The sequence below is a fragment of the Orbicella franksi genome, chromosome 8, assembly GCF_964199315.1.
Source record: "Orbicella franksi chromosome 8, jaOrbFran1.1, whole genome shotgun sequence".
NCBI classification, from domain to species: Eukaryota; Metazoa; Cnidaria; class Anthozoa; order Scleractinia; family Merulinidae; genus Orbicella; species Orbicella franksi.
This window is the reverse complement of record NC_138152.1, coordinates 26,724,294-26,742,243: the sequence shown is the minus strand read 5'-3', so window position 1 is coordinate 26,742,243 and position 17,950 is coordinate 26,724,294. Positions and strand designations below refer to the sequence as shown.

Here is a 17,950-nt window from a genome sequence, read left to right as displayed (position 1 = left end):
GTTGATCGTGTGAGAGTAAACCAAGTAGAAAAAATACAGCAAGACCAAACAAAAACGAATTCCTTCGTCATTGCCCATTGCAGTGAAGTAAGTTACATTCATTTAATTAAAAAAAAAAACAAACATTGAAAACTTGATCCTTTGTCTCTCATATTTTCGATCATTGTCTTGTAATTTCACTCTGAAGTCGCTTTCTTTTCTATTACTTTCAGATAAACGCCTCGAGCTCTGTGAGCATGACGTGCGCCTTGGTATCAGGAGTAACACTGTATCACTATCAGCTCAGTTTGTGGGATGTACTGATTGAGAACCTTTACCAATCGGAGAGTGTGGATTGGGACCGACCTCACTTTGTCCCTAAGGACGCACCTCTTAAATGGACCGACCAAGAAAATACTGCGGTAACAATAAGCTCCTTGGTTGTGATATTTTCCACCATTGAGATTGCCCTCGCCGTTTGTGGTGCCTGGAGCAGTGATCCACCCTACCAATTTCCACAGCACAATCAAGTCAGTCAGGTATGTGTAGTGATACCAATAACAAGGGTCCAAAAGGGGTAAACGGTTAGCCGTGAAACGGGCGAAACATTCAACCGTTAGGCTTAAAACAAGGAGAGGGGCATTGAGCGAGTATTAAAGTATCTCGCTTTTGACACAGTTTATTATAGGTTAACAGTGTTCACTCTGTTGTGGGTAAAGTCTGCATACGTTCCAAGCCGCCTATCAGCAGCATTGGAGCTTATCCCAGTTTCTGTAACATGAAGCGATCGACTAGGAGTATTTCTACTCCCCCCTGGATGGGATGCTAGTCCTTCGCAGGGTTACCCTCAGCATTAATTAAGTTCTCCGGTACCCGTTTATACACGTGGGTGGAGAGAGGCACTGTTAGAGTAAAGTGTCTTGCACAAGAACACAGCACAATGTCCCTGGCCAGGGCTCGAACCCGGACCGCTTGATACGAAGACGAGCGCACCAACCATGAAGTCACCTTGCCTCCTGTAGGCTTGCCGTTAATTTAGATCCCTACTGCTCTTGTCTTCTACCTGTTATACTTCACGGCCGTACTTTTCCCTCGGATAAATGCTCACAGTGATTTGCATGCATGACTCGATACCAAGCTGTCAAAACGCTGTTTTTGTGTTTCTTTAATTTTCAGGCGGGCAATGTGCCAAGTCAGTTTGCAGCCGGACAAACCCCATTGCAACCGACCAATACAGCAGCTCAGGCGATGGTTGCTATTCCAGTATTCAGTTGCAACGCCCTTCAGTAGCTTTCTTCTTGCTTCTTCCCAGTAACTGTAACAGCACCTTTTGTAATATTTATGTTTAATCTTTTAAGTAATATTAATGTTACACGTCGTGAAAACCCTTAACTCTAGCTCTCAAAGCATTAAACAAAGAGATTCATGATGGTGACGGTGTTTGGATATCTGATCTTAATTAGCATAGATTTTGACGATATTAGTTCTCCATTTTCTTTTCTATTTTAGTTTCGATTGAGATGTATCAAGCACAAAAAGACATTGTTTGACCACATTTTCAAATACCTCGAAGTTCGTCAAAAATACGCGTTTGATATATCACGTTCCACGTTTGATATATTACTTCCAACTCTCTCTTCGTTTTGCCTCCTCATGATCAGTTATTGCTAACTAGCTTAAGGCCTGTTTTGAAAAAAATATTGGTCGAGTTCATTTTTGCAAGTTCATGGGCTGTGTCGCACGCGAGATCCATGGAAAAACAAAAAAAAAAAAAAAACGAAATCAATGTTCCTGAATACGTTTCGAACAACCTGGTCCAAACGTCTAAATTTTTGGTAGCGGAGCCCCATACTGATATAGGAAAGAAAAGGAAACCCATGAGTTGATTTTCTCATGGTTATCATAGCTAGCGGTATTCCTCGTGGGCCCGTACGCACGACGGCGACGGCGACGACGACGACGACGACGGAGTCGCGCAACATGGCGGCCATACTCTAAATAATAGGTTGACAGAGACATGCAGCCTTGGTTTACCGTGTACTTCTTTGGTAATGAACATCCATCTTATGATCAATTGACACCTGTCAAAACAAGGTATCCGGTGACCATTATCACGTGACCATATCGCGGGCTCAAGTTTACAGCTGATCGTGGTCGCGTGTTTTTACGAAGTTGACCGCTGAACAAGTGCTGGTTTTTGATTGGATCGCGGGCTCCTCTCAGTTTAACCTGTTGAAAACAGGGCAGGATATTTCGGAAGCCGGTTAACGCTAACCCAGGATTAAAAATTAACCAAATTATAACTTTTTTTTCTATACATATGTTTTTTCCTGCTTTGTTTTGTGTATATAGTGATTATTAAAACTCAAAACAGAAGGCCAAACAATATACAGAAAACCTCAACGCAAAGCTACAAAACTCAAATCAAAATTCTACCTTTTCCTGGGTTAGCTTAATTTGGCTCTGAACAACCCGCCCAGGAGCTCTTTAGGCTGGCCTAAATCTATATATTAGTTTTTGTTTTGAACTTTAGTCGAATAGCCCTGAATGAAAAAGTACGGACAGCCCAAAAGGTTAATTAATTGACCCCAGAATTTTCTTAACATTTAGGCTAATCTCGGTCTCAACGTTCGTATAAAAAATGAGTGCGTTGGTTTATATAATGTTTATTTCATTTACCAATGCAACAGAAATCAGATTTTATTAGCTTGACTGCCACTTCTGTAAACAAAGTAAATCACGCCAGTTATACGCCAAAGTATCGAGCATGTTGTCGGAACTATATATTCAAACGATTTGTCGATACAAAAGTGCTTTTTCGTCCTTGCTGTTGCATTTTATTTATTGTTTCTGTGGTCACTGGACTGTTTGCATGGTGGTATAAAGAATTCGTATATAATTAATAAACAGCCCTGGATGGACAAAGGACAAACCTCGGGGCACTTGAGCCAAGTGACCCATCAGGTCGGCGCTTACACCAGTTCCATAGCATGAAGAGCCCAGGAGTATTTCTATTCCCCCCTGGATGGGATGCTAGTCCATCGCAGGGTTACCCCCCAGCATTAAATTCGCCGGGACCAAATTAAACACCTGGGTGGAGAGAGGTCTAGTGAGAATAAAGTGTCTTGCTAAAGAATAATAAAAGGATGTCCAAACTAACGAATTTCTTGTAGCTATTATCATTTGCTCTTTTTAAACTCGCTCTCTCTTAAAACTTCTCCGTTTTACCTCACTTTTTTGTCTTATCGCACTGTAATTGTAACGTGGATCGCTCGTTTGTACGTTTATTATTTTTATTATTTTTATTATTTTCTCCACTCCTTTCTGGTCCCTCACCTGTACCGAAAGTTATCTAGTTTTGTAAATATGGGGGCCAAGTTGGCTAATATAACTAGAAAAGTGAATGGTTTACTTGACCCCAATACTCTAACTATAATATTTATAAACCGAGAAAATATACTGTAAACATAACAAGCTGTAATTTTATCTGTAAATGAAAATTGTGAGGGAATAAAGTACGTTTTGATATGTTATATTAAGAACTCAAAAATAATTATTATTAGCCAGTTTGGTTGGGCAGACTTAGATATTATACTTTTAAATTACGCAAAAGAAAGCCTCTAACTCAACTCAACTCAGTTTCATCACCCTGGCCAGAGCTCGAACCCAGACTTCTCCTGATCCGGAGTGCAGCGCGTACTAACCATAGCTAACCACGAGGCCGCTTCCACTGGTATGCATTACGACACTACAGTCATATATCATATAGTCTATAGTCCACGTTGACTGATATCATTCAATGTTCGCGATTTACTCTATACTGATACGCGAAAGGCCAGGTCTGAAAAACGCGATCAAGGAAGAAGGGGAACGCCTGCCTTAAAACCCGGGCTTTTCAAATAACGCCAGCCAATTTCCATGCAATCCGATTGCATCAACTGTCAATTACTTTAAATCCGTACGTTCACCGATTAGAAAATAGCGCGCGCTCACGCCTGGGATTGATTTCTCTCAAAAGATTTCGCTGGAGTGAATGCCACCTGTTTAATGATATAGACATGGGAGAGAGTTGTTTGGGTAGAGCAGTAATCTTACAATCAGGAAAACACTTTGCGTCACTCTCAATTAACAGACTAAGCGAAAGTAGAAGGTTTATTTTTTTCACCGATAAAAAGAAATTAAAAAACCCTTTAAGCAGCACTGCCAAATAAGCACTTTTTAATTCAAATTACCTAGTGTACTCGAAACTGGCGTGCTTTTGTTCTCTGGAGATGGTACGCACACTGACTGGTCAATAGGTATTGAGTTATGTACGGATGAGACACACATAAAAAGCAATTCACAGTGCATTAATGATTACTACGGTTTATTAAATTCTTGGAAATCTTCAGTAGTGGCAATAAAACGAAGCATGCCAAACCAGAAAATTGGCGTCACAGAGTTCGGGCCACGCACACGCGGACCTCGCTTCAAATTGGAAGACAAAAGCATGAAAAGTAAGATACAACGTGACCTTTCAACTTTACAGCAGCCATCTTGAATTTGAAACATGCAGTCGTGTGATGTGAGGATTAGAGTTGAATTACGAATACTGGGACGTCCTTTGAATAGGCCATTCCCAGTTTCCTTGTGTCTCTGTTTCAAAACCAAGCTAAGTGCGAAACCATTCTTACTGGAAACGACTTTGATTTGAATGAAAATGAACCTGTAGGCGGAACTCATTTTCATATGAATGGTTTCGCACTTAGACTCGTTTTGACACAGAGGCAAAATGCAACTCGGAAATGGCCTTTTCAGGTATTCTCGGGACATCCGATCATGCCTCGAAAATAATACCGTTCTCTAAGGGTTCCGAGCAGTTTCCGAACATTCTCGGCTCCACACCTCGCACTAGATGAGCGCGTATTAAAATTCAAAATGGCTAGCATACAACTTGTAAGATTATCTTTCATTCGCATTTAATGTCAGGACCATTTGTGGCGACGCGTCGACTTTGCCGGGCTTACCCTCCTCCCCGACCCCCTCTACTTACCCGACGTCTCGACAGGACTACAAAGTAATTGTGACTGCTTCACCAACTTGGCGACGACCAAGAAAAACAAATTATTCACTCGGGTTGTGATACCATCGCCGAATATTATATAAGCACCACTCAATGTAAAAATCCTGAATATCATACTCATCACAAGTTTCATTACTAGAGCTTAAGTTATGTAGATGTAAAGTGGGCAGGCGAACAGTGCGAGCAGGGAAAAGCTATCTCTGTCAATCGCAGTGGACCTACGATTGAGGACATCAAAGCCTAATCTAACTATACTGAATACGCTTAAATATGGACAACCATCGAACACAAATTGCACTTTCTCAAAAATTAAACATTTATCCCTTCTTGGAGACCAAGAAGGAAAAACAAGAATGAAAATTACTGATTGGTCTTTTATTGGTTAGACACTGGAACAGCGACCATCGGCTCAGCTGAAACCATCTGGTGACCTGCAACCATCGGTTGCCCTTCAACTATCTGCTGACGTGCAAGGACCGGCTGACCTGCAATCAGCGGCTGACACGCAACCATCGGCTGAGCTGCAACCATCTGCTGACCAGCAATCACCGCCTGACCTGCAACCATCGGCTGGGCTGCAAAATAGGTCGGTTGTAGTGGTTGTGGTTGGATTTGTCCGGTTTCTAATCGGTGATATGCGTACACTCCCTGTAAACATGAAATAAACATGATGTTTTGACAGCTTGACATTAAGTCGCGCATGTGACCCTATTAATCGTAGCAACCTCAAGCCCGGATTCGAGTGTGAGGTACAAGTTAACCTCAAATCACGTTCGATGCAACTTCAAGTTTCTTCTGTCGAATGATGTGATTTCGTTTCATTTCTCGCACACTACCAAACTAACAAGCGAATCATGTATTTACAGTTCATTACTTTAATTTAAAACAATAAAATGAAAGAAAGCGGCATAACTGTTGTGTTTTATTTGTTTGGAATTAAACTGAGAGGACAAGAAAATTCACAAGGCCAAATAGCTTTCAATTATTCTAAGGAACGCAGCTTTGGAAGGCTAGGCAGCATGGGTTTAGCGCGGGACTTGAAATCCGGAGGTCGCGGGTTCAAGCCACGCTCTGACCACTAAGCTGGAGTTGTTTCTCGGGAGACCCTGTTCAACTGCTCGCTCATGCTTGCAAATAGCCAGCTGGTCTGCCTCCCGCCAGTTAGGAATTTTAAGCCTATTATGTTTATTTGAAAATTTTATTTTTTTCAATTAAGTAGCATGCCTGAGAACTAGCTAGGTATTGTCCATGATGAACAACATTTGAACATTTTCTTTGAAAAATAAAATAAAACAAACAGGACAAAAGAAACATTGAACACGTAGGAAATCAATAATTCCAGGAGCACCTTTCAGAAATATAAGCACTATGGCATTACAATATCCGAACAGCCGCCTTCTTTGATCCGCCATCTTCGATTTCTTGAATTCTAGAAAAACGTCAGAATGTACTTGAATTAAAAGTAGCTTTTCGTTCCATCGGTAACTATGCGTACCTGATTATCTTGAGGAGGCTCATAGCCTGTGTCACCGCAGCTCTTGGCGCTTGCAAAGGCGAGGATTATCTCAATGATAGAAAATAGAATAGCTAAGGAGGATATGGCCAACATAGTATTTTCCTGAGCGGTGAAATTGAATTCTGTGTCCTTTTCTACAATGTAAAAAAGGTAGCTCGCCTTCTCATGTAACAATGTGCCAATACCCAATTGATAGTGGTACATTGTTGCTGCTGACATCGCAGCACAAGCCACGCTGACTGACTTGAGGGCATAGATCTGAAATAGAGCAAGAAAGAAGAGAAGCGAGTCAGAGTGAATGAGTACATGGCCGTGCCGTGTCGTACCGTGCCGTGCTGTGCAGTGCGTTGCAATGCAATGCAGTGCCGTGCCGTGCCGTGCCGTGCCGTGCCGGTGCAGTGCAGTGCAATGCAGTGCGGTGCGGTGCAGTGCCATGCAGTGCAGTGCCGTTCCGGTGACGGTGCCATGCGTTGCCAGATGTGCGCTCTGATGTTGTGCTCCTGGGGGGAGGAGCCCCCAGGGTTGAACTGTTCTAGAGCTGGCTTCAACAAACATTAATCATGGGTTGCTCGTTTTTGGTTCATGTTTCTGTACATGGGAGATAAAGGACCATCGCAATAGTCCTATGGAAAGACCTTCATCAGTGAATGCTGTATACAACTGTCTTACCAAATTCGGGGGGCGTCTTGACATGCCGGACAAAACCAGGCCTACGATGCCAACTGGTAACACCTTGGTTGAAAGAAAAGAGAACTATCAGACACTATCAGGATGATTTCCAAAGAAAAGACTTAACTAAAAACTGATGCAGGTGCACAAGATGTTTGCACTTCGCAAGACAGTCTGAGTATCTGTTGTCGTAACACGTTTGATGATCCCTGCGGCTTGCGTGCAAGCGGGGTTCATGTCTTTTTACTTAGTTTTATTTATTTAATTTTTTTTCGTTATCTTAAGTACTTATTTGAGTTGAGGTTGAAGGGAGGGGTCGGTAGGAGAAAGGCTTTGGGGAAGGATTCGATGAACAATAGAGCCTGTTTCTCAAACAACCACTGCATTCAGCGGGAGATAAAATGTTACACCTTATGTCAGCATTATTTTGAGCATGGTAGTGCAGCAAACGAATCAAGCATTCTGCCGGAATAATAGCGACAAAACTAACTGACGGTTGAGGGCTTTGGGTGGGTTAAGAGGAATCTGGACACTAGTCCCTCGACTGCACAGTACACAAAGTACATGCCCAAAGGTTTTGCTATAAATTCAACACTCCTCGGCTGCATCAGAGCGAGTGTTGTTGAATCTTGCAACAAAATTAACTTGGCATTTTACCGTGTAACACTGTTTTCTGAAACGTTTTATTGTTCATCGCTACCAATATAAACATAATTGTTAGTGAAATCATTATTTTATTTAACTAAAATAGGATTATCGCAATAAAAAGTGTGGCAATGCTAAACAAAGAAGTCAGTCATATTGGCAAAGTCGTGTTATGTCTGTTCAGCCCCCCAAAAAACCTGTCAACCCTCTCTCCACCATTGTATACAGGCCGCATCCCAGGCGAATGCAGATTAATATTAGGCGATATCGATATTTCAGCGGGGTACGATCACTATGGTGTCAACAGTTATAAAGAATTCTGTCATTTCTCACAGTTAATGTGGTTTCGAACCTCGCAAATCGACTGCCAAAAGATAAAATTTAGGCTTATGGCTATCGAACTACCAGACGAGTGCAGCCACGCAAACAGATCGACGAAGTCTGGGAAATAGCTATGCTTCTGAGCGAGGGTCTGGATTGGAGTGCTAGAATCTCACTTAATAGTAAAATTTCTCAACTGCAGACCTCGTTCTAAGGGCATCTCGGATAAAAACGCCTTATTTCTATGCTCATAGACTACGAGTAGTCCCTCTTTCGCTTAGTCCGTCGTTCGTGACGCGAAAGAAAACCGCGAGAAAAAAATGGCCGCGCGAGATCCTGGGGGCGAACGTTCTTCTCGCCCCCAGGATCTCGCGCGGCCGTTCTTCTCGCCCCCAGGATTTCGCGCGGCCATTTTTTTCTCGCGGTTTTCGTTCGCGTCACGCACGATGGACTAAGCGAAAGAGGGACTACTCGTAGTCTACGATGCTTACAGTTACAATTTTGAGCAATTAATTCTCAGCCATTATCTAAGCACTCACTCACATGAGGAAATTTTCTCCGCTAGCAAACTGTTATTGACAGTTATTCATTTCAGACTCCCGATAAAACTAAATTCAAGCTATGCATGAAGAAAATAAATAAACTGATTGACTAAAGACGAATCTGAAAACTTGAAAACTGTTTTTCCACGCGAAGAAGGCCATTTCGAGTCGCTGATACATGGAACTTCGTCAAGCGAACTATATAGCTAAGAAAATAAACTATTCTCACCGATCGGAAGCTAGCTGCATGAAACGGCTGTAATTCGCAGGGTTTTATAATAGCTACGACCAGTGTAGAGCGCTGGATTAAATGAGGAAGTCAAAGCATGGAATCGTACGATCAAAGTCTACTTACAGTGGCAGCCGTCCAACATGGCGACAGCAGAAAGCTGGTATAGAAGTATCGTACTTGAAATCGATCTACTAAACCAAGGATCAAGAAGATGGCGGTCATTACGAGCTGAACGATGGAAACGACTTTTAAGTCCCGTCTGTTGTACACCATTTTACGTCAGGCTCTTTCGAAGTTGTAAGAATTATTGCAATCAAACCTGGCAACGGTGTGCAGAAGTTGTAACTGATAATTTTTGGTATGCGTGACTTATGATAACATGTAAAGGGAAACCAGAACAGTTCATGACAGGTTACTTACATGGTAATCATGTTGCGTTTTTGGTAGTTACTCTATCTTCTTTTCTTCTTTTTATTTCAAGTAGAATTTTGATGTTTTCGTCCACTAAATGGTATTCTGTAAATCGGACTGACGAATCAAACTGAGGTTTTGGCGACTCATATTAAACAGACGACATCATTTTCGTATGCGAGATTCTTCCGTTGTCACGTCACGTATCATTTGTTTATGTTTCCGGGGAGAGAGGTATTGTTGGAGTGTTCCGTAGGGGTGTGCCACAAGGCTTTCTAAATCCTGATTTAAACATCTCGAAATCGCGAATCGTATCGACGGCGTGTTGCATATGATCAGTTTGGCGGTGTTTTCGTACGTTCTCGGGGTGAATGCATGCGCAGACCAGAAGGCAACCCAAATCCAATGTACAGGAAGATGTATGACTCATTTTAGAAGAAAGCTGCTCCAGAGCTTTACATACCCTACCCCCCCCCCCCCCGGAACAGCTTAATCAGGCAAACACGCAATATTGAGTAGACCCGTGTTATAGGGTTCGATTTGAATTCACTTTAAATAGAGTTCTGTAGCTATATTTCTTTCACCTCGCCGAGCTTTAAAATGGAGCATAACAAGCAATTGTTGAGAGTCATCTCGATCGCTCAGATTATCATGAGCATCATCTTTTTTGTGCTTGGCGTGGCGGATAGGTATTACGTCCTCTTCATATACACCAGCTACTTGTTTGCGCCATGTTGGATAGCTGCTCTCGTAAGTACACTAAGATGTGAAGTTCGGGCTCTTGTCCCTCGTTCAGCGTTGTCTTAATGTTATCTTAAAAGAGACTGTGTTAGGACGCTTATAATTAGGTCTCGATTAACGTTAGTAGAATTCTTCCTGTAAACTGGATTTGGCATTCCTCATAACGAACAAACGGTTACAGGTCATCTCTGCGTGTTTATAATTCTAAGCAGTCCACGTTTAACAGCGATGGAAAGAGTGATCCATCACGCACAATTTATTGTTTATCTTTGTGTTAGAGGAGAAGGTAGCTATTTTCTACTTCCCTGAGTTTTTGTACGCAGTTAACACGGAAATTAAACCCGACATCTTTTTCGCTTGAAGCAACGTGAGCACGCAGGCCATAGAGAAGAAAGAGGAAAAGGATTGCTAAATATATTCATCACAAATTGCGCCTAGCTTATTAAATTAAATGTTCTCGCTTGAAACATAGCAAGTTGAGATTAGTCAGAACGTGTCTATAGTAGAATTACTTGTGTAAACAAACCTTGCCTTCACTATGGATAACTGCCGACGAGGAAGTGAAATGTATATCACGTCGTAGTAACGCTTGACTGCGGCCTAATAGCAACATTGGGGAGCTCAAGCAATGACGACGGCGACGCCAAGGCCTAGGACGACGGCTGGAGAAACATAAATTTATCTCTTACCTTTGAAATTCGCAATAATCTAGAACTATTCAGTTAGGACCAGTTTGCCGAGCATTCTAAAACCCTACTCAAACTAAAGATGTAACGCCAGCGATCAATTCCAGAAGTAAATACGAAAAATTAGCCATTGTGGATCACGTTCTTCAAAATGCATAGAACTCAGCATTTCACGTTGTTGTTGTGCAGAAGACGGCTATGAAATCTACAAAAATTTATAACGCTCGTGCACAGCCATCGTTCTGCTCATTAAACGTTATGTTTGGTGGCTTCCTCGTTGCCGTTGTGGTTTGGTTAACCTCCCTTTTAGGGGAAACTGGGTTTGGGCATAAAAAAATTAATCTCACCCAAGCCTTACATAAATAAACGTTGTCTGACCGTTAAGGATATCGATTCTCGACTCGTTTCGTGCTTAAATTCTCGTGCATGTCGAGCAGGCTTAGTACACGCGCAGACCGAAGACTTCGGAGACTGATAAACGACCCTCAAAGTAGACAAAAAACATTCGGCTTACAATAATCAGTAGACTTTTCAACTTTGCGTACGTTAACTGTAGTGTGTACTAACGCTATACTGTAGGGTGACGATTGAAACTCAATAATGATAACGAACCACGGCGAAATAACAAAACTGCAGTACCGAGGTTCGACCTTGTACGGAATAGTAAGCAAAATGAAACCTGTGCCTCAAAGAAAAGAGGCGCCCAGCGCGTGGGGAGACCTTTAAGCAAGCACTAACTCATTTAGACAATTATTATTTTATATTCTATTTTTATCACTTCGATTTCTTTGTTTTGTTTTGTTTTGTTTTGTTTTGGTCCAAGGTGTTACCAGCTGGTTTGATGGGATCGATTTTGGTCAACAAGGCAAGTCCCTCCTCGACTTTGGTAAGGCAGAAATTGAAAATCCTGATTCACTCGCATACATAAAACGGTACAAATGTTTTATCTACTTTAATATCTCGAAATATCGCTCTTTTCTCGAGATACAAAAACAACCAGTTTTTCTGGCAACTTATTTACTGTACTCTGGCACTCGGCCAAAACATGGAAAATAAACCTAGTGGTTCATTATGTGCTCTGTCTGTTGCGTAGTGATTATTTTGTGTAAAATAATAGCGGAGCTGGGCCGCTAAGCGGAGCCCCATAACTATAGGAACAGAACCAAGCGCATGCATAGAACAAGAAAACCATACAACTCTTTTTTATGGTCAACATGGCTAGCGGTATGGATCACGGTTGCTTGAGACCTTCGACGAACACGACGTCATGCAATATAGCGGCCATACTCCAGCTAATATGGAGTTTAAGAAACCACGACGACGACGCCGAGGACAACGTCGGTTAAAAAAATGAATTTATATTTTACCCACGAATCTCGCGATACTCGAAAGACATTAACCGTCGTGGTTCATGTTCTCCAGACAGCGCAAAATTTAGTCATTTCGCCTTGCTGTTTTGCAGAGGATGGCAAAGAAATGTACCGAGAATTATAACGCACGTGCACAGCCATTCTACTGCTCATTAATTCTTTTGTTCAGCGACGTTGCCGTTGCCGTTGCCGTCGTGGTATTCTTAAATTCCCATTAGCAGGTCGACCAAGGCATGCAGCTTTCATATTGGATAAATTTGATATTGAGCATCCATGCTATGGTCCATTAACAAGGTATCCGCTGACTAGTATCACGTGACCATATCGTGGGCTCAGGTTTAGGCCTAATGAAGGTTACTTATTTTTTTAAATTGACCGCTGATCAGGTACTGGTTTTCAATGAGATTGCAGGCTTAAGCCAGGTTAATTTATTTTAATTAGGAGCTGCGCTTTTAGGCTTGGATAAATCTATATATTATAGCTGAAAGGAAACCAAAATCGAAGTTGATCGTATGAAAGTAAACGAAGTAATAATAATAATAAAGTACAAAATGAAGAATATGGCCAAGCAAAAACGACTGAATACCCTTGTCATCATCGCTCATTGCAATATTGCATTGATATGGGGCAGCGGAAAGAAGTAAGTTTTCCAAAACTAAAAAGAAAAAATGCTCAGAAAACCTCAGGGAAAGGTGGCCTTCTAACTTCAAAGAGGTATTTTCTGAAAAAAAAAAAAAAAAAAAAAAACTTTATGGGACAGTTTTGGTGCCACGTTAAAGGACTTCGCACTCTAATTTCAATTATGAGCTTTTCCAGGTCACATGCCACAATAGTACAATAAGTGTTTAAAAGTGGTGTTCATTATAAATACGATAACATATTAATGAACGGTTCGAGAAGCATGGAATTAAGTTCATCCTGACCATAAGCAAGTTTTGCAGGGGACAAATCTCAGAAAAGTGTTTTGAAGGGCTTTTTAAAAAAGTTCACTAATATTGACTAATATTAACTATCTTAACTGAATAACAGGGAAAGCATTTGATAAATTGCCGATTTTAGAAATTTACGACCTAGGTAATCGTGTCCTACACCAATTTGGAAAATTTGACAACATTCCGTTGAATTTCAATGGAGATATCGTGTTTGAAATATCGGTGATCCGTCTCTTTGGTCGTTTTGAGAAATAATTAAGTAATGGTAATGGAACTTCGTGTCGTCCAATTCGGTCTGTTATCATACTCGTGATAAACAAATCGATTTTCTTATCACTCGTATGATTACAGACCGAATTGGACGACACGAAGTCCAATTACCAGTTAATCATAAAAATTACAATTTCCGAGAAAAGAAGAATAGCCAAGTTATGAAAGAAAGGGAAAATTTGCATTAAAAGGCTGCCAAAGGAGGCATAAACTGCTCAAGGTTGTGACTGGTTGATTTAAACTACAACTTTGAATGTGATTGGCTTATTCAACTGTCCGATAACAAACTGCCAATGAGAACTTGGCAAGTGAATTAGTAGGAAATAAGGGCTTTTTAAACCAGTCAGAAGAGAGCCCCGATTAGCCCAGCGAACAAGGGGGGGGGGGGGAGCAGACGCAGGGGGTAGGGCTTGTGTCGAAAGGTTTTACTTAAATTTTCCATTGAATACCGGAATACGCCGCACCTGTCATAGAAAATTTAACCAAGTATAAGGGGCGTATAAGGTGGTACAGGAATCAATGTTCAGGACCATGATGCAAAATTCTTATAAGTACACATCTCTTCAGCTTTCCTGTAAAGTATAATTAAAATGTACTAAATTGAATCCATTTTGAGAAATAATTACGTAATGGACGTACCTATGGACGTCCCTATGGACTGTAAACAGCCGTTGCTATAGGAGTTGCTATGTTAAAATATGGCCACCAGCGCGCAGATTCGTTGCTTTAAACGTAAATCAAGGAGTAATTCGAGCAAAGTCGTTTCAAAATACGTTTTGCAAATGGTTAGGGATGTTGAATCTTCATGTTTCGAGAAAACGTTTTTAGGAAAAAAAGAATTGTACGTGGATGTAAAAGACCACCTTAATCAAAACCATTTTCTTCCAGATTTTAATGCCGAGCACCATAACTATAGGAACAACACCACATGCGTACACCCTACGACGATGACGTCGCACAAAATGGCGGCTTTACTTCAGCTAAAAGGTCGACCGAGTCATGTAGCTAACCTTCGTTATGGTTTGCTGATCAATCGCCGCATGCCAAAACACGGTATCGGCTGACCAGTATCCCTTGACCGTATCGCGGACACAAGTTAAGCGCTCATAAAGGTCACCTGTTTTTTTTTTAAGTTGATCGCTGCCAAGGTATCACCGGCTCAAGCCAAGATAAGTTAAGTCAATCAGGAGCTCCGCTTTTGGGCTTGGCTAAATCTATATATTATGGCCTTGTTCGTGGGGTTTACTCTGAAGTCGCCTTGATTTTAATTCTTTTCAGATTAACGCCGTGAGCTCCGTGAGCATGACCAGCGTCATAGTATCAGGCATAACAGCGTATCGATATAAATGGGCTGTGGGCAGTGTACTGGTCGCTAACCTATACTCTGCGAGTACGTATCTGGAAGTCACTAACTTTGCCAGCAAAGACGTGGCTCTTAAACTCACCGACCAGGAAAAGACTGTGGTAGCAATAAGCTCATTGGTTGCGATATTTTCGACCATTGAGGTTGCCCTCGCCGTTTCTGCTGCTTGGATCAGTGATTCTCTCTACCAGCCCCACCAAGAGAATCAAGTCAGTCAAGTATGTGATGTATCTCATTGACTGTGTTGGCCACTGTATTCTCTATCAGTTAGTAATAGTAATTGGACCGAGTGGAGTACAGTTCGGGAAGTAATCGCCCAAGTAATTTCAAAATCGGACTAGCTTGAAGCGCGAGGCCGATTTGAAATTACGAGCGCGATTTCTCTCTGAATTGTATTCCACTCGGTCCAATTACTAATTAATCATATTTATAAAAATTTGGAAATTAAAAAAAAGCCTTGGGAAACTTCTTTTCAACGAAAAAGTCAGTAGTGCTTCCCATACATTTTACTAATTGTAGGAAATATTAAGAAGGACCCACTAAAGCGCACGTAATCGACGTGAGTCACGTAGGTATCAAATTACAGGTATCCACTGTAATTGGACACCAACGTGAACGCACGCCGATTACGTGAGAAATAGGCGCGCGGAGAACCAGTTAGGATCGATAATTTTGTTATAGGTACGATTAATAATGGTAATGGACTGAGTGGAGTCCAATTCAGTCTGTAATCAGACGAGTGATTAACAAAATCGGACGACCGCGAAGCTGGAGTGCGATTTGTTAATCACGAGTATGACTACAGACTGAATTGGACGACACGATGTCCCGTTACCAATTAATCATAGCCATTACAATTTTCCACAAAAGTAAAATTTTCCTTTGAAAATGAGCTTTTAATAGTGATTGTTATAGCGGAGACTTATCCTCCACAATTTTACAAAGTCAGTCTCTTGAATTGGTTGCTATAGAGATTGTAATCAATGTTGTGATTGGTGGATTAAGTGGAGAGGTCCTAAATGATTGGCTGATGCAACAGTCCGATTACAGGTGTCCGAATATAGTCAACTGTCCAATTACACTGTCCGATTACAACTTTGCAGATTAATTAGAGCCAAATACAGCAGTTTATGCAACAATCACATCGGAGGAAATTGTAATCGTTATGACTAATCAATCAATCAATCAATCAAATCGTTATATTTCACGGCCGTATTCTTTTTTTCCAATTCATATGCTAACCGTGATTTGCGTGGCTCAACATAAAGCTGTCGAAACATAACTTTTCTTTTTATTGAACTTTCAGGCAGAAAATGTGTATACCCAGTTTGAAGCCGGATATTTGCCATTGCAGCCGATCTATGCAGCAGCCCAGCCGGTGGTTGCTATTCCACCACGCAGCTACAATGCCCTTCAGTAAATGTCTTGCTTGCTTTTTCACAGTTATTATGGAAAGTAACTGTTGCCTTCTTAGTGAAGCCGTTAGTCATCGTAAAACTCAGAAATTGGTAAAAGTACCAACATGCTATATGCCACTCAGGATTTACGCCCTACACCCCACCTTCCCTTCCCCCGCAATTGAAGCCCTACACCCCATCCGTCCCCCTTCGCCCGCTCAAAATGCAAAGAGCCCTTCTATATTAAGCCGCTCAGAAAATAATCTCTTGTATTTGAAGTTATATTTGGGAATTGCCGTTACGAAAAAACTTAACCAAAATCATTGTCAACGTCATTGTCTGGTAGATAGGTGTAAAAATCACTGTAGCCTTGGCACGTAAGATTTTTACGCAGTTTAAGGTTTCTTTCGAATTAACGACAGTACTCAACCAAGGCATAGGGTATAAACTACTGTTAGTATTAACTACGATATTTGCTCGGTATGTGCAAATATACTATGATATACAAATATACTTTAATATACTATGATATTTGCATGGTATGTGCATATTCCATTGTCAATAAAGTTTGATATCGCTTGCTGTTCGATCAGTTTGGCATGTTCAGGGGGATTTCAAACTGACGCCCCAATATAATATTTTGCGATTTGCTGAAATGAGGAGCCCTCTGCTAAGATAAAGTTTCTCCAACATTTTGCAGTTATAAACCCGACTGATTTTCAAACGTAAATGTCCCTACTTTAATTAGCCACTCGGAATGTAGTCCCCCCCCCCCGGGAATCTGAGATTATTCTCGGAATTTAACGGTAGGCTTGTTTATGTCAGAGCAGTTGCATGTGGAAAATAGGAACAGATTTACAGGGAAAGCTTCTACCCCTCCCCCCACCCCTCTCGTCCCCGTCTCTCTTTCTCTCTCTTAGCATCACCTTTCCGCGAGGCGTAACAGAAATCCACGGGGCAACTATCAGCCAATAGTTCCTCGAAAGAAACACTCCGTTGTTTAAAGAGACAGTGAGTAGCGTAGCCCGCAATCAGAGAACGGCATACGTGATAGAACGCTACTAGATTTATAGTAAAACTCGATAGAAACACGGAGAACATGTTTTCTATTTCTTTAATAAAATGAGCATTCAATATTACGGTCGAGAACTTTTGTGGGGATCGAGGAAAGATTGACGAGGTACGCGAAAATTAAATAAACCTAGTCAATCTCTTAAGAGCTGGCGATTGAGTAAAAGGAAACTTACTATAGTTAACGTTTCTACCAGGTTTGATTTTTATCGGCGTGCTATTGTGATGTGTCGCGAGACGTTATACAATTCATCGGGCCACCCTTTGACGTTAGCGAAAGAATAGGCCTACATTTTCAAATAAATTAGCGCTTCTTCGCTATCAGAACCTCGGGCAAGTTGTGCGGCTAGAAACGATGAATCGCTTGTCATTAACCCGAAACTATTGCCTAAAAAATATTTAAATGTGATCAAACATCTGGGATGGTTTTCAAAATGAGGAAACTTCGCGGATGTTCAAGCGCGTTGAACTGAAAAGGAGTGGAACACATACTTCAAAAAAAGCTTGGTCGATTAAAATGGCTGGGACTTAAGGCATAACTATGCTTAAAGGACTATCTGACTTAACCGGAAAAAAAAAAAAGATCAGTAAATACGAACTTTAAAATACCCATTGGTGAGTGAACGTTGAAGACGCCAAAATTAATTATGCCCTTGTGCCGGTATACACAAAAACAGACGCACATGCACAACGGGTTATATGAATTCAAATCAATACTTCACAGACCGTTACATGTAGTAATG

General features: G+C 41.3%; 3 protein-coding genes across 3 annotated transcripts in view; 2 read left to right on the top strand and 1 right to left on the bottom strand.

Annotated features, from left to right (window-relative positions):
- LOC145495151 (uncharacterized) overlaps window positions 1–1,300 on the top strand; it is a 7,873-nt gene extending 6,573 nt beyond the window's left edge. The window contains exons 3-4 of the mRNA XM_081474732.1: window positions 213–518; window positions 1,156–1,300. Coding sequence (XP_081330858.1) covers window positions 213–518; window positions 1,156–1,269 — 420 coding nt within the window. The 3' untranslated portion in view covers window positions 1,270–1,300. The remainder of the gene's footprint in view (window positions 1–212; window positions 519–1,155) is intronic.
- A 2,110-nt stretch (window positions 1,301–3,410) lies between these two features.
- Window positions 3,411–9,291, bottom strand: LOC145495087 (uncharacterized). Its single transcript, XM_081474658.1, has 4 exons — window positions 9,090–9,291; window positions 7,227–7,289; window positions 6,537–6,815; window positions 3,411–5,689 (listed from the first exon to the last, which is right to left on the bottom strand). The coding sequence occupies exons 1-4, from the start codon at window positions 9,237–9,239 to the stop codon at window positions 5,417–5,419; spliced, it is 765 nt and encodes a 254-aa protein (XP_081330784.1). The 5' UTR covers window positions 9,240–9,291; the 3' UTR covers window positions 3,411–5,416.
- Window positions 9,292–9,971: 680 nt separating this feature from the next.
- On the top strand, window positions 9,972–17,890 carry LOC145495149 (uncharacterized). The gene is made up of 4 exons (XM_081474731.1): window positions 9,972–10,127; window positions 11,628–11,690; window positions 14,655–14,957; window positions 16,046–17,890. The coding sequence occupies exons 1-4, from the start codon at window positions 9,978–9,980 to the stop codon at window positions 16,157–16,159; spliced, it is 630 nt and encodes a 209-aa protein (XP_081330857.1). The 5' UTR covers window positions 9,972–9,977; the 3' UTR covers window positions 16,160–17,890.
- Window positions 17,891–17,950: the final 60 nt, after the last annotated feature.